The sequence below is a fragment of the Lipotes vexillifer genome, unplaced genomic scaffold, assembly GCF_000442215.2.
Source record: "Lipotes vexillifer unplaced genomic scaffold, Lipotes_vexillifer_v1.1 scaffold298, whole genome shotgun sequence".
In the NCBI taxonomy this organism is placed as follows: domain Eukaryota; kingdom Metazoa; phylum Chordata; class Mammalia; order Artiodactyla; family Lipotidae; genus Lipotes; species Lipotes vexillifer.
In genome coordinates, this window is record NW_006793272.1 from 2,477,748 (window position 1) to 2,489,971 (window position 12,224).

General features: G+C 42.9%; 1 protein-coding gene across 2 annotated transcripts in view; it reads right to left on the reverse strand.

The window, feature by feature from the left end:
* LHFPL1 (LHFPL tetraspan subfamily member 1) overlaps nt 1–12,224 on the reverse strand; it is a 52,590-nt gene that overhangs the window by 37,848 nt on the left and 2,518 nt on the right. Inside the window, exon 2 of one of the 2 annotated variants that reach the window (XM_007466309.1) lies at nt 6,218–6,613. In XM_007466309.1, the coding sequence (XP_007466371.1) occupies nt 6,218–6,599 (382 nt within the window). In that variant the 5' untranslated portion in view covers nt 6,600–6,613. Of the gene's footprint in view, nt 1–6,217; nt 6,740–12,224 lie in introns of those variants that run through there. The other variant, XM_007466310.1, reaches the window with a different exon arrangement.

Consider the following 12,224-nt stretch of genomic DNA (forward strand, 5'->3'; position numbering starts at 1 on the left):
TACTCTTAAACAAAAAAAAAAAAAAAAAAAAAAAAAAATTCCAGAGTGGTAGTTCTCACTTGGGTTGGGGAAAGGGAACACATCAGAGTCACTGGAGAGATTTTCCCAAACATGCAGCCTTCCACCTGTTGCTGTGTATATCAGTATGGGAAAGAGAACTGGAGAGTTGGGTCCACATTTTTTAAGCACTCCATGTGATTCTGATACATTCCCTGATCTAGAAAGATTCTTGGCCTCCCTCAAGGAACCTGATCCAAGATCTTACACTTTTTCTTGCCAAGAGTTCCTTATATTTACTTCTCACTTATTTCTTCTTTGGTTAGCTCTCACTGAAGGTAGAGGATAATTCACAAGCATCTTGCATATGTATACACAGGGGAATGTAAATAATGACCTTGTTCTCAGGGACTGGGGGCCAGCTGGTTAGAAACCTCAGCATCCCCAGGGTTGAAATAATCTCCTGGCCAGATGTTTCCTTCACCGGTTAGAGGAGGGCATGAAGGTCCCAGTGGAAGGCTCTCTGGACCCTACACTTGTCCAGCTGGATCAGCTGCAGGTGGAGCAAATGGGACCCAAGGGTCCCATCAGGTCACCTTGCTGAGTATGACTCAGGCCAGCAGCTCTTTATTTCTTCCTGTCTCTCCCACTTCCCACCACTCATCTCTGTGGGCAGCCGCCAAACGGGGGAACAAAAGTCAGGCAGGCGGAGGGAGTAGTTCTTAATGGATCCTCCATCTCTTCAGTGGTTTGGGGTCTGGCAGAGATAAACCAGACCTGAAAAAAAATGGCTCCTCCCCTGATGTATTTTGGTTAATGCACTAGCTGCAGAGAAGCAGCCAGGCCTGGAGCAACAAAATCAATTTCTCTCCACTGAACAACAAGCTTAAACTTAACCCTCACAGCTCTTCCTCTTATGTCTTTTATCCATGGAGCTCAAAATGCTGTTCAGGCTTGGCTTTCTGCCACAAGCAAAACCCATCTCTGAGGAGTGAGACACCAAGATCTCTGAAGAACCTTGGATAATGATTGTATGCCAAGGGGTGCCTAGAAAATATGATACATTCAAGCAGCCTTCACCATTCCTTCACATCTGATGCAACTTTGACAGGCACCAGTTTCTAAAAAGGAAATGAGAATGACACTTAGTTGGCTGGTATTACAGGTGGGGAAGCTGTATAAATTTAGCAATCTGTCCAATATCCCCAGGGATAACCCTTGTAGCACACCTTGGATCTTGATTCTTTCCATGAGTACGGTCAAATGGCATTTTATTCTTGAATTTTAATGACCCCCATCTAAGCGTAAACACTGTGACTATGTTCCTATGAACTATGGTCGATGGGGAATATAAAATAGCAGAGTCATATGAGAGTAACATGATACTGATGTTTCTATTGCCCCTGTATTATATCTGCTGCTCAATTAAAGCTCTGCCCCACTCAGTCCATGAGTGTCTAAATCTCCATTACCTACCCACATCTCCCTTCAACAATTTCCTTTGAGTTTCTGGACCTAAAAAGTGAGATCAACCAAAATATATTATATGGAGAACCATAAACATTTTGTGAAAGTCTCACTCAAGCCTAAGATAGGAGGCAAGGTGGGTGTAGGAGCCAGTGTTAATGCTTGGAGTCAGGTGGAGGCTATTGCTACTGACGTTCTGATTCTTAACAGTTAGTCCCTGTTCACCCTCTGCTGGAAATTCTTAGAAAAGCAAGTGAAGCTAAGTTATCACTCTCAAGTCAGAAGAGAAGAGAACTCAGGGTGCTAATACCTTTGAATGGAAGCCTGGAAAAAAAGCAAAGGATGTGAATGAACCCAGCTTTCACATGACCAACTTATCCCAAAATACACTAACATTGCCTTAACCATATGTTCATTCTTTCTACCATTACTGAATACCTGCTCTGTGCCAGACACTGAACTGGGCTCTGGGGCTACAAATATGAGTTGTAAGGAGCACCCCTTTCACCTGCCAGCTAAGTGTCACTTCCTGAAATAATGTGCCCATAGAAGTACCGAGCTAGCCATAGTAAGCCCAAGAATGCAGGTGAAAGGTGAGCCTACTTAAGGTTCATTTGTAATATCTGTGGAGCCCCCAAAGGGGGATAAAGTCATAGGCTTAAACCAGCCTTAATAACTGGTTCTGTGCCATGGTTTTGAAGCGGAAGAGAGAAATTAATCCAATGACTTTCCAATGTGGCCAGAAAATCATTAGTAGCTAAAGAGTGGGAAAATTCAGAGATAAGGGAGGTTAGAATGTGAATTCAAATAGGAGAAAAAACATATGATCATCTCAATAGATGCAGAGAAAGCTTTTGACAAAATTCAACACCCATTTATGATAAAAACCCTGCAGAAAGTAGGCATAGAGGGAGCTTTCCTCAACATAATAAAGGCCATGTATGACAAACCCACAGCCAACATCATCCTCAATGGTGAAAAACTGAAACCATTTCCACTAAGATCAGGAACAAGACAAGGTTGCCCACTCTCACCACTCTTATTCAACATAGTTTTGGAAGTTTTAGCCACAGCAATCAGAGAAGAAAAGGAAATAAAAGGAATCCAAATCGGAAAAGAAGAAGTAAAGCTGTCACTGTTTGCAGATGACATGATACTATACATAGAGAATCCTAAGGATGCTACCAGAAAACTACTAGAGCTAATCAATGAATTTGGTAAAATAGCAGGATACAAAATTAATGCACAGAAATCTCTGGCATTCCTATACACTAATGATGAAAAATCTGAAAGTGAAATTAAGAAAACACTCCCATTTACCATTGCAACAAAAAGAATAAAATATCTAGGAATAAACCTACCTAAGGAGACAAAAGACCTGTATGCAGAAAATTATAAGACACTGATGAAAGAAATTAAAGATGATACAAACAGATGGAGAGATATACCATGTTCTTGGATTGGAAGAATCAACATTGTGAAAATGACTCTACTACCCAAAGCAATCTATAGATTCAATGCAATCCCTATCAAACTACCACTGGCATTTTTCACAGAACTAGAACAAAAAATTTCACAATTTGTATGGAAACACAAAAGACCCCGAATAGCCAAAGCATTCTTGAGAACAAAAAATGGAGCGGGAGGAATCAGGCTCCCTGACTTCGGACTATACTACAAAGCTACAGTAATCAAGTCAGTATGGTACTGGCACAAAAACAGAAATATAGATCAATGGAATAGGATAGAAAGCCCAGAGATAAACCCATGCACATATGGTCACCTTATCTTTGATAAAGGTGGCAGGAATATACAGTGGAGAAAGGACAGCCTCTTCAATAAGTGGTGCTGGGAAAATTGGACAGGTACATGTAAAAGTATGAGATTAGATCACTCCCTAACACCATACACAAAAATAAGCTCAAAATGGATTAAAGACCTAAATGTAAGGCCAGAAACTATCAAACTCTTAGAGGAAAACATAGGCAGAACACTCTATGACATAAATCACAGCAAGATCCTTCTTGACCCATCTCCTAGAGTAATGGAGATAAAAACAAAAATAAACAAATGGGACCTAATGAAACTTCAAAGCTTTTGCACAGCAAAGGAAACCATAAACAAGACCAAAAGACAGCCCTCAGAATGGGAGAAAATATTTGCAAATGAATCAACTGACAAAGGATTAATCTCTAAAATTTACAGGCAGCTCATGCAGCTCAATAACAAAAAAATAAACAACCCAATCCAAAAATGGGCAGAAGACCTAAATAGACATTTCTCCAAAGAAGATATACAGACTGCCAACAAACACATGAAAAAATGGTCAACATCATTAATCATTAGAGAAATGCACATCAAAACTACAATGAGATATCATCTCACACCAGTCAGAATGGCCATCATCAAAAAATCTAGAAACAATAAATGCTGGAGAGGGTGTGGAGAAAAGGGAACACTCTTGCACTGCTGGTGGGAATGTGAATTGGTTCAGCCACTATGGAGAACAGTATGGAGGTTCCTTAAAAAACTACAAATAGAACTACCATATGACCCAGCAATCCCACTACTAGGTATATACCCTGAGGAAACCAGAATTCAGAAAGAGTCATGTACCAAAATGTTCATTGCAGCTCTATTTACAATAGCCCGGAGATGGAAACAACCTAAGTGCCCGTCGTCGGATGAATGGATAAAGAAGATGTGGCACATATATACAATGGAATATTACTCAGCCATAAAAAGAAACGAAATTGAGCTATTTGTAATGAGGTGGATAGATCTAGAGTCTGTCATACAGAGTGAAGTAAGTCAGAAAGAGAAGGACAAATACCGTATGCTAACACATATATATGGAATTTAAGAAAAAAAAATGTTATGAAGAACCTAGGGGTAAAACAGGAATAAAGACAGAGACCTACTGGAGAACAGACTTGAGGATATGGGGAGGGGGAAGGGTGAGGTGTGTTAGGGCGAGAGAGAGACATGGACATATATATACTAACAAACGTAAGGTAGATAGCCAGTGGGAAGCAGCCGCATGGCACAGGGAAACCGGCTCGGTTCTTTGTGGCTGTCTGGAGGGGTGGGATAGGGAGGGTGGGAGGGAGGGAGACAAAGAGGGAAGAGATATGGGAACATATGTATATGTATAACTGAGTCACTTTGTTATAAAGCAGAAACTAACACACCATTGTAAAGCAATTTTACTCCAATAAAGATGTAAAAAACAAAAAAAAACAAGACAAACTTTGCACAATGAGTCTAAGGAAAGAGGGAAACAGAAAACATCACCTTAACTGGCACAACAAAGAGAATCTGGTGCTTTTCCTCAGAAGGCCAGGAAATCATGATACCTTAGCTCAGTGTTTCTCAACCTTGGCACCACTGACATTTGGGACCAGATACTTCTTTGTTTTGGGGAGTGGTCAGCTGTCTTGTTCTTGTGCATTGTGGGATATTTAACAGCATCCCTCACCTTTATCCACTGATTGTCAGTAGCACCCTCCCCAATTTTTGATAACCAAAAACATCTCAAAGACCTTACCAAATGTCCCCTGGAGGGAGATGAGGTATGTAAGAAATCAGCCCCTGTTGAGAAGCACTGTCTTAGCTCATCACTAACATCTCACCCCAAGGCCACATGAATGCAGTCATTGGAGAGAAGGAAGAAAATTAGGATCTGGGTTATCTTGCCAATTAACAAATTTAAGGAAAGAAAGGAAGTGAACAAGAGAGAGGTCACTGTCATTTGCTTACAGCCACAGGGCAACTTAGTGAAAGAGCCAGAAGTGGGATCCAAGTTTCCTGGCTCCAGGCACCCACACTGTGCTGCTAATGGAGATGACAGTGATAATGAATAATGATTCTAAAACTTTAGGAACAACAGCAACAAACTTCAGCAACAGGTTCTACCAGCGCTTTTTTCCACTGCCCCAACTAGGTGTAAAAAATAGCTCACATATTCACACACATATTTGCCTGTCTGTCTTAAACTTGCTTTTTCTTCTCCATTCAGATTAAACTGCTCCCATTGCTTTCCTACAGTCTGCCATTTTTGCATTTTGCTCTTTCCTAGCCCATCCACACACTGCCAGTATCCAGGTCTCCTGCACTAAATTTAGAGGGAGGCTGAATGAGGGAAAAGCTAAGTAGGGTGCGTCAGGGCCATAGGAAACCTGGATAGTCTGTTAATGGCTACTAGACAAGGCTAGCCTTAGATGTTGTCAAATAAGCAGTCACCTGAAGTCTGCCTGGTACCTAGCATTTCACTATTAGAGATGTATTTTTTGGTGAGGACTGTACATTAAATTCTTATTAGTAATTAACACCTGGGTGTATGTGTCTATCAGATCACTGTCCTCTGAGATAACTACCAGAGATCAGGGATCTTAGAGGTCACGTTTATTTTGGAGCAGTAATACTAGAGTATAAGTTGCTGCCCCTGGAAAGCAGACCTGGATAATATTCTTCAATGGGTACTCTGCAGGGAGAAGAAGGTAATGAAAATCAGGGCTGAAAAAAAACAGATATCAACTCTGCCTACTAGCCAATCTTGCTGAGAATAAAACCCTGATGTAGATTGCAATTTGGGGAGTCCCAGGCTAGGTGTTTCAAACGAGTCCCCATTCATAGCCCTAGAGATGGACAAAGGGGAGAAGCTGAGAGTGGATTTCCCCATGAGACAACATCCCCACTACCCACACCCCTGCAAAGCTCCCCAACCTACCCAATCCCAGCAACACCGTCTTACCTCCCACGAACTGTGCGGCTCCCATGCAACGTCCCATCATTCTGGAGATGAGTTCCTCCATGCAGCAGCCTAGGACAGCAGCCAGTGCCACCAGGAGCAGCAGAGCACAGCCGGCACCTGTCACCACTGTGGACATCTGCCAGGCCAGGCTTGGAATGGCATTGAAGCTGGCATAGCGCCCACACTCTTCCACCATGATCAGTCTCTGCCCTTCTCCCCTCACAGGGTAGTTGCACCTCCGGAATGTGCTGAATGACACTGGCTTCCCCAGCTGGGATCCAAAGAGCCAGTAAGGCAGGAAGTAACTGGTAGAACTGGCCACAGCAGTAACAAGGGACAGGAAGGCCCAGAGGGTCCCCGCCAGGGTCAGGCTGCTCCGCATGGTCCCAGGTTTCTCTGCGGGGATGGGGAGATGAGTTGGGTCACAGCACCAAATGTAGAAAGTTATCACGTAGGCTCCATTGGCCTAGTTTTCATCTGCCTGGCCAGTCCTGGGGCTCAGTCATGTGCTTCTTGGCCCTTACTTCTGGATAAGATTATTGTCTCAAGGACCATTTGGGTCCCTATGGGATTCTGCTCTCCAGCACTTTTCCCATCTTCCTTTCCTTCCACCTGATTCAGAGTTCTATGGTCTCTAGGCTGCCATGGAAGAAGCGTAGAACTGAATTAGTGACTGTTCTGCCCACTCCAATGCAGCCTGAGCAGACAGCTTTTAGCTCTTAACATCCAGCATGGAACAAGTGACAGGAGGGAAGCCTGAATCAAACCGAGGCTCTCTGGAGAGCCCCCAACTTCTGGTGGAATGGCCTTGTTGACCTGAAGGCCTGGAAGGAGGCAATATCTCAAGAAGGCCAGGAACCAAGTTGTTTTCAGAGAGTTAAGAAAGAAGGAAGATAACTCACAGGGCTGCCTCTACTCCAAGGGAGAAGAGGGAAGGAGAGCTCACCATGGGGTTAGAGGATGTGCCCAGTTGACCTTGGTAGGATGTCCAGGAGAGCATTAATGTGGGCTTTCATAGTACTACATCAGCTAGGTTAAAATGGGTAAATAAAATAAGGGGTACCTAGTCTCATACCCTTTGCTTATCACTGAGTGAGCACTGTTCAGTCACTTTTTCCCAAAGTCAAAATGGGAGGCACCTTTCCAACCAGTGAGGGTTGTCTAACACTAGGCTGTCTACTAAGAAAACCTGCCTGGTCCTTTGCCGAATAAAGTTAAGAAAGCATCTCATCTCTCTGAAATGGATCAGGTACCCTCTGCCTGGCGTCAGGAACATAGATCTATAGCTGTAAGGGCCTTTCAAGGTGCCTTTTGGAACAAGTCATCTCAGATTCAAGACAGTGAGAGTCTTTTTAGATCTAATCTCCTCAGCCCAGCTCACAGATGGTTTTCACAGACCCCTCTGTCAAAAATCAACCACTTCCCTCCCAACTCCATTAATCTGCCATTGCTTTCTGGCCTGTTTCTCAATGAGGGCAGCCAGAGACCACACTGAAGCTTGCTGACAGCACTGTGAACATCTCCAGCAAGCAGACGGTGGAGTTTGTTTCAGACACTTCTCCATGATTCATCACCACTGCTTAAAGTTACAGGCGGTGGGAGAGGGGTTCAGCGGTGGGGGACTGAATGCACAGGAATTACAGGAACTGGTTATATTGCCAGTTTGGGACATTGTCAGGAGCAAGCAGCAGTTGTACTCAGGGTCTCAAGGAGCTTGTCCAGCCATGAGCTCTGTCATAACCATCATCAAACAGTACCTGGCACAGAGCGGGCACTGCAATCCATATTTGTTTAATGAAACCCATTTTATAGAAACATCCAATTTCCAGGCTGGCAGGGATCTTAATGAATCACCTAACTCAACCTTCTTGTTTTACATATGAGGGAATACAGCCTTGTAAAGGGGGAAATAATTTTCCCCAAGTCACAGAGTAAGTTAGCAAGCAACCACACTGGAATAAGAAACCCAATCTGCAGATTCCTAGGTCAGTACTTTTGTACTACACGGAGCTAATCACCCCCCTGCCCTATCACTTTACAGATGGAAATACGGAGAGGAAATGATTTACCCAAGGGTAAAGAACTAGTGAAGTACACTGGCCGGACTAGAGCCCAGTTATTTGATTCTTAGTATAATGCTCTTTTTTCACTCCACCACAATTCCCCTCCTGATACATATGTATTGTGTGCTATGTGTTTCGTGCAGGAAGGGAGCAGAGATCATAAATTGCAGGTGCTTACTTTGGAATGTTAGGGCTTTGGGAAGAGAGTGCCCTGAGCTGGGCCCCAGGGAATGAGGCTTTATGCCTGGGAGTGGAGGGAATGAGAGAAAGATGTGATGAGGGATTGAAAGCCAACAGGAGGAGAAGTGGAACTAGTTTTGAGTAATTGCTGTTAGAAAGCAGGTACGCTTGGACGCAATGAGGTAATGCCTCTGCTTGCTATATTAGAGCATGTAAGATTATGGAAAATGCAAGCAGCCCTCTTTTATGAACTTACTTCTTGGTGAAGAAGCCCAGGCCAGAGGATGAGAGGAAACAAGCTGATAAACAGCTGCTGGCTGTAGCATCATATTCCCTTCCAAGTCCATTATTTCATGTGCTCTGCCCAACAATCTTCTTAGGTTGGTAAGAAAGGTACGAATAGTACCCCCAGTTTACAATGAGCAAATTGAGGTCAGAAAGCTAAGTGACTTGCCCAAGGTTACACAGTGATTCAATGGCAGAGCCATAATTTCCCACTTCTCCTTCACCTGCAATTTTCCCCCATATTCTTCCTCATCACCCCAAAACTGTCTCAATGAAAAGCCTCCGTGGTTTCCCACCCATGATGCCAAAACTGTTTAAGGATGGCAAAAGAATTAGAGGGGAAGGACAGGGAAGGTAGGAGGAAGGCCACTTTCTCTAAGCAGCATGTAACCGTTAGGACCCAGGTATTCACTGTTTCAAGTTTGTGGTCAGAACTAACCCCATATGTCCCCCACAAATGTCATCACCTTGAGATCAGAATTACCAGTATGACAGCCAGTAGAAGGGCAGAGAGCTTAAGGCAGAGAAAGGGACCATATCAGTGAGTGGTACCTACAACTATACTAAAATAGGAGGAGGGCTTCTGACATAAGGTTATCACCATCTGTGACAAAGCAGGATGTTTAAAAAACTACAAGACCGCCAACCACTGTTACCATAATTTCATTTTTAACAAATGGCATTTCGAAGCCAAGAGGTAGGAAGGCAGAATTACAAAGTTCCTTTTAGATAAAATAGGTTTAGCTTTAGAAAAACTCATTGGCCTTCAGAATTTAAATACTTTCAAATTCAGGAAAAACTCATTGTCCTTATTTCATTTAGAATGAGGATGTCCAATCATGCTAGTTCACTTGGGACTGAAGGATGTGGGACTGTCAAGGATGAAACTAGGAAAGTCCCAAACTTGGATGGGTTAGTCATTCTCTTTAGGACTAGAAGTGTGGTGAGTCAGCACTATCCATGGACAGCAGGTTGAGAATCACTGCCACAGATAATTTTTTCATGTTATCTCTCCAGGACCTAAACAATATAAAGTTAAAAGTGACCATGGAATTAAATAATGGAGAGATGAAATCTTTATATTTTGAAGGTAAACCTTTTTGAATCATAGGCTTGACTTCATGTAGTCAAGAAAGAGAGGTCAGGAATCCAGTTGCTCAATATTTTCTGTTCACAAAATAAGCCCCAGCCCAGCTTCTCCTGTGGCCAGATAAGGAGGCAATGGGCCATGTGGAGTCTGAATGTACATTGCTACATGCTCACATGTACAGACAGGGAAGTGCATTCAAGCAAATGCTTTGAATTACTGCACCACCTGCAATGGAGTAACCTCCCTTCATGACAGCCCTCCAAAGCAATCCAAGTTCATTCCCAGGGGCTATCCAAGTCTCTTTACATTCACATTAATAAAAGTCACACACAATGCTATACTTCACTCTATCTTTATTCCTCTTGTGTATTTCATGTAGCAATCGCTTTGTTTCCCTGTCCTGGAATGCCTAGCCACAGAGCCACACTGGATTTCAGAAACCAAGAACTCACCCTGGTGCTCCTGCTAAGTGGTCCAGTAACCAGGTATTGATAGGATTGCTGTTGACCCCCTCTCTTTGGTTACATAGTCCCTCACCCTTAGTTGCTCTGTCTCCTAAATGGGTCACATGCCTGTTTCTGAGAGCAGTTGTATGAGATGCAGTGAGTGTGGCTAGAAAGTTATAACGAGCAGGGTAGAAGTATGAGGTCTGTTCCAAATTTGTTGTTCTTACTAAAGACTAGTGGTAAAGATACAGTAGTCATTCTAACACAGACTCATGGATAGAGGTGATTTCAACCTGTAAGATGCAGGAAACCCAACTAAGCCATACATGTCAAACAGTTATCTATATTGCTTTCAAAGAACTCTAGAGAAGAGAACTCTACAATTTTTCTCAGTAGCTTGATAACTCTCACTGTCAATAAATCATTTGTTACATCTCATTTTAAACCGTTTTCTGGTGCAACTTAAGGCCAGTTACTTTGGTCGGGGCCTCAGAGGGAATGGAGAACAGCTTGGCCACTGTCCTCCAGACGAGAGCCCTTCATCAACACAGATTAATTCAGATTGCTGGTAGGTTACCTTTAGACTTTTTCTCCCCAAATGAGCACTCCACCTCTCCCTGTGGTGTCTCATTGCCAAGACTGTAATCATTTGTTCTCACCTTTTCACTCCCATGTGTACCTACTCATATGTGGGCACTTAGTTAGTATCAGTGAAACTGGAAACATTGCTCTTATATTTTTCTTGGTGGAGAAAAACAAACCAAATTCTTCCAATACCTTACCTCCTCCCCAGTCCCCACAGAAAAAGACTCAAATCCTTTTGTTCCCACTCAAGCTTGTCATACAACTTCTGGGTTAAGGACAGTGCTATCTTGGCTAACAGGGTCCGGGTAAAGAGGCCAACGAGTTAATGACCAGAATATGAAGTGGTCAGAAAGGGAGTCTCTGACTTGCACCTGCTGAGGAAAATGTGACCGCAACACTACCGGTTTTGGACTGCTTTGTGAAGAGCAGCTTTGTTGGCAAAGGAATACGAACGGACTTTCTCCTCACGCCCCTAGACTGTGCGCATAGCCTACCTGCCAACCCTTTTACAGATACATCATGCTCAGTGTTGAGACTTTAGGAGATAAGCAATATGCACAGGCATATGGTTCCAGTGGGTAAATAGAGTCCTACTCCAGAGAAATGTCTTGCCATTGTATCAAATTGGATATATAAGCAACCTGACCATTCTAGATCTTTCTGCTTCAGACGCAGCCTCAAAAAGAATCTATGACCACTTCCCAAACATTTCTCTCTTTATTTTCTGCCACCTGGGTTCCACAGAAGTTTCTCCTCCTCTGTACATCTCCACAATTGGAGTGTCTCCAGGTTCTCCTGTGCCTGAAATCATCTCATGATTTATCTACTCCCAGAACTTTGTTTCCCATTTGCATCCCGGTGACTTGAAGAAGACCTCACTTTTTGTAAGCTTTATTGAGGTATAATTGATATATGAAAACTTGTACATATTCAGTGTATACATCTCTCTGAGTTTGGACATATGCCTACATCTGTAACACCATCACCACAGTCAAGGTACTAAATATATTCATAAACTTCAAAAAGTTCCTTGTATTGTTTTGTGGGTTTGTGTGTGTGCTAAGAACACTTAACATGAGATCTATCCTCGTAATGAATTTTGAAGTGCATATTGTTAACTATAGGTACAAAGTTGTACAGAAGATCTCTAGAAGTTATTCATCTAGCGTAATTGAAATGTAAACCTATTGAGAAACAACTCCTCGTTCCCCCTCCCTCCAGCTCCTGGCACCCACCATTCTACTCTATGCTTAAGAAGACCTTGCTTTCAGTCTAAGTCTTGTCTGTCAAATCCTCAGCTTTCTTGTTTGCTGATTGTCTTTCTTTTCCTTTTTTTTTTTTTTTTTTTTTTTTTTTTT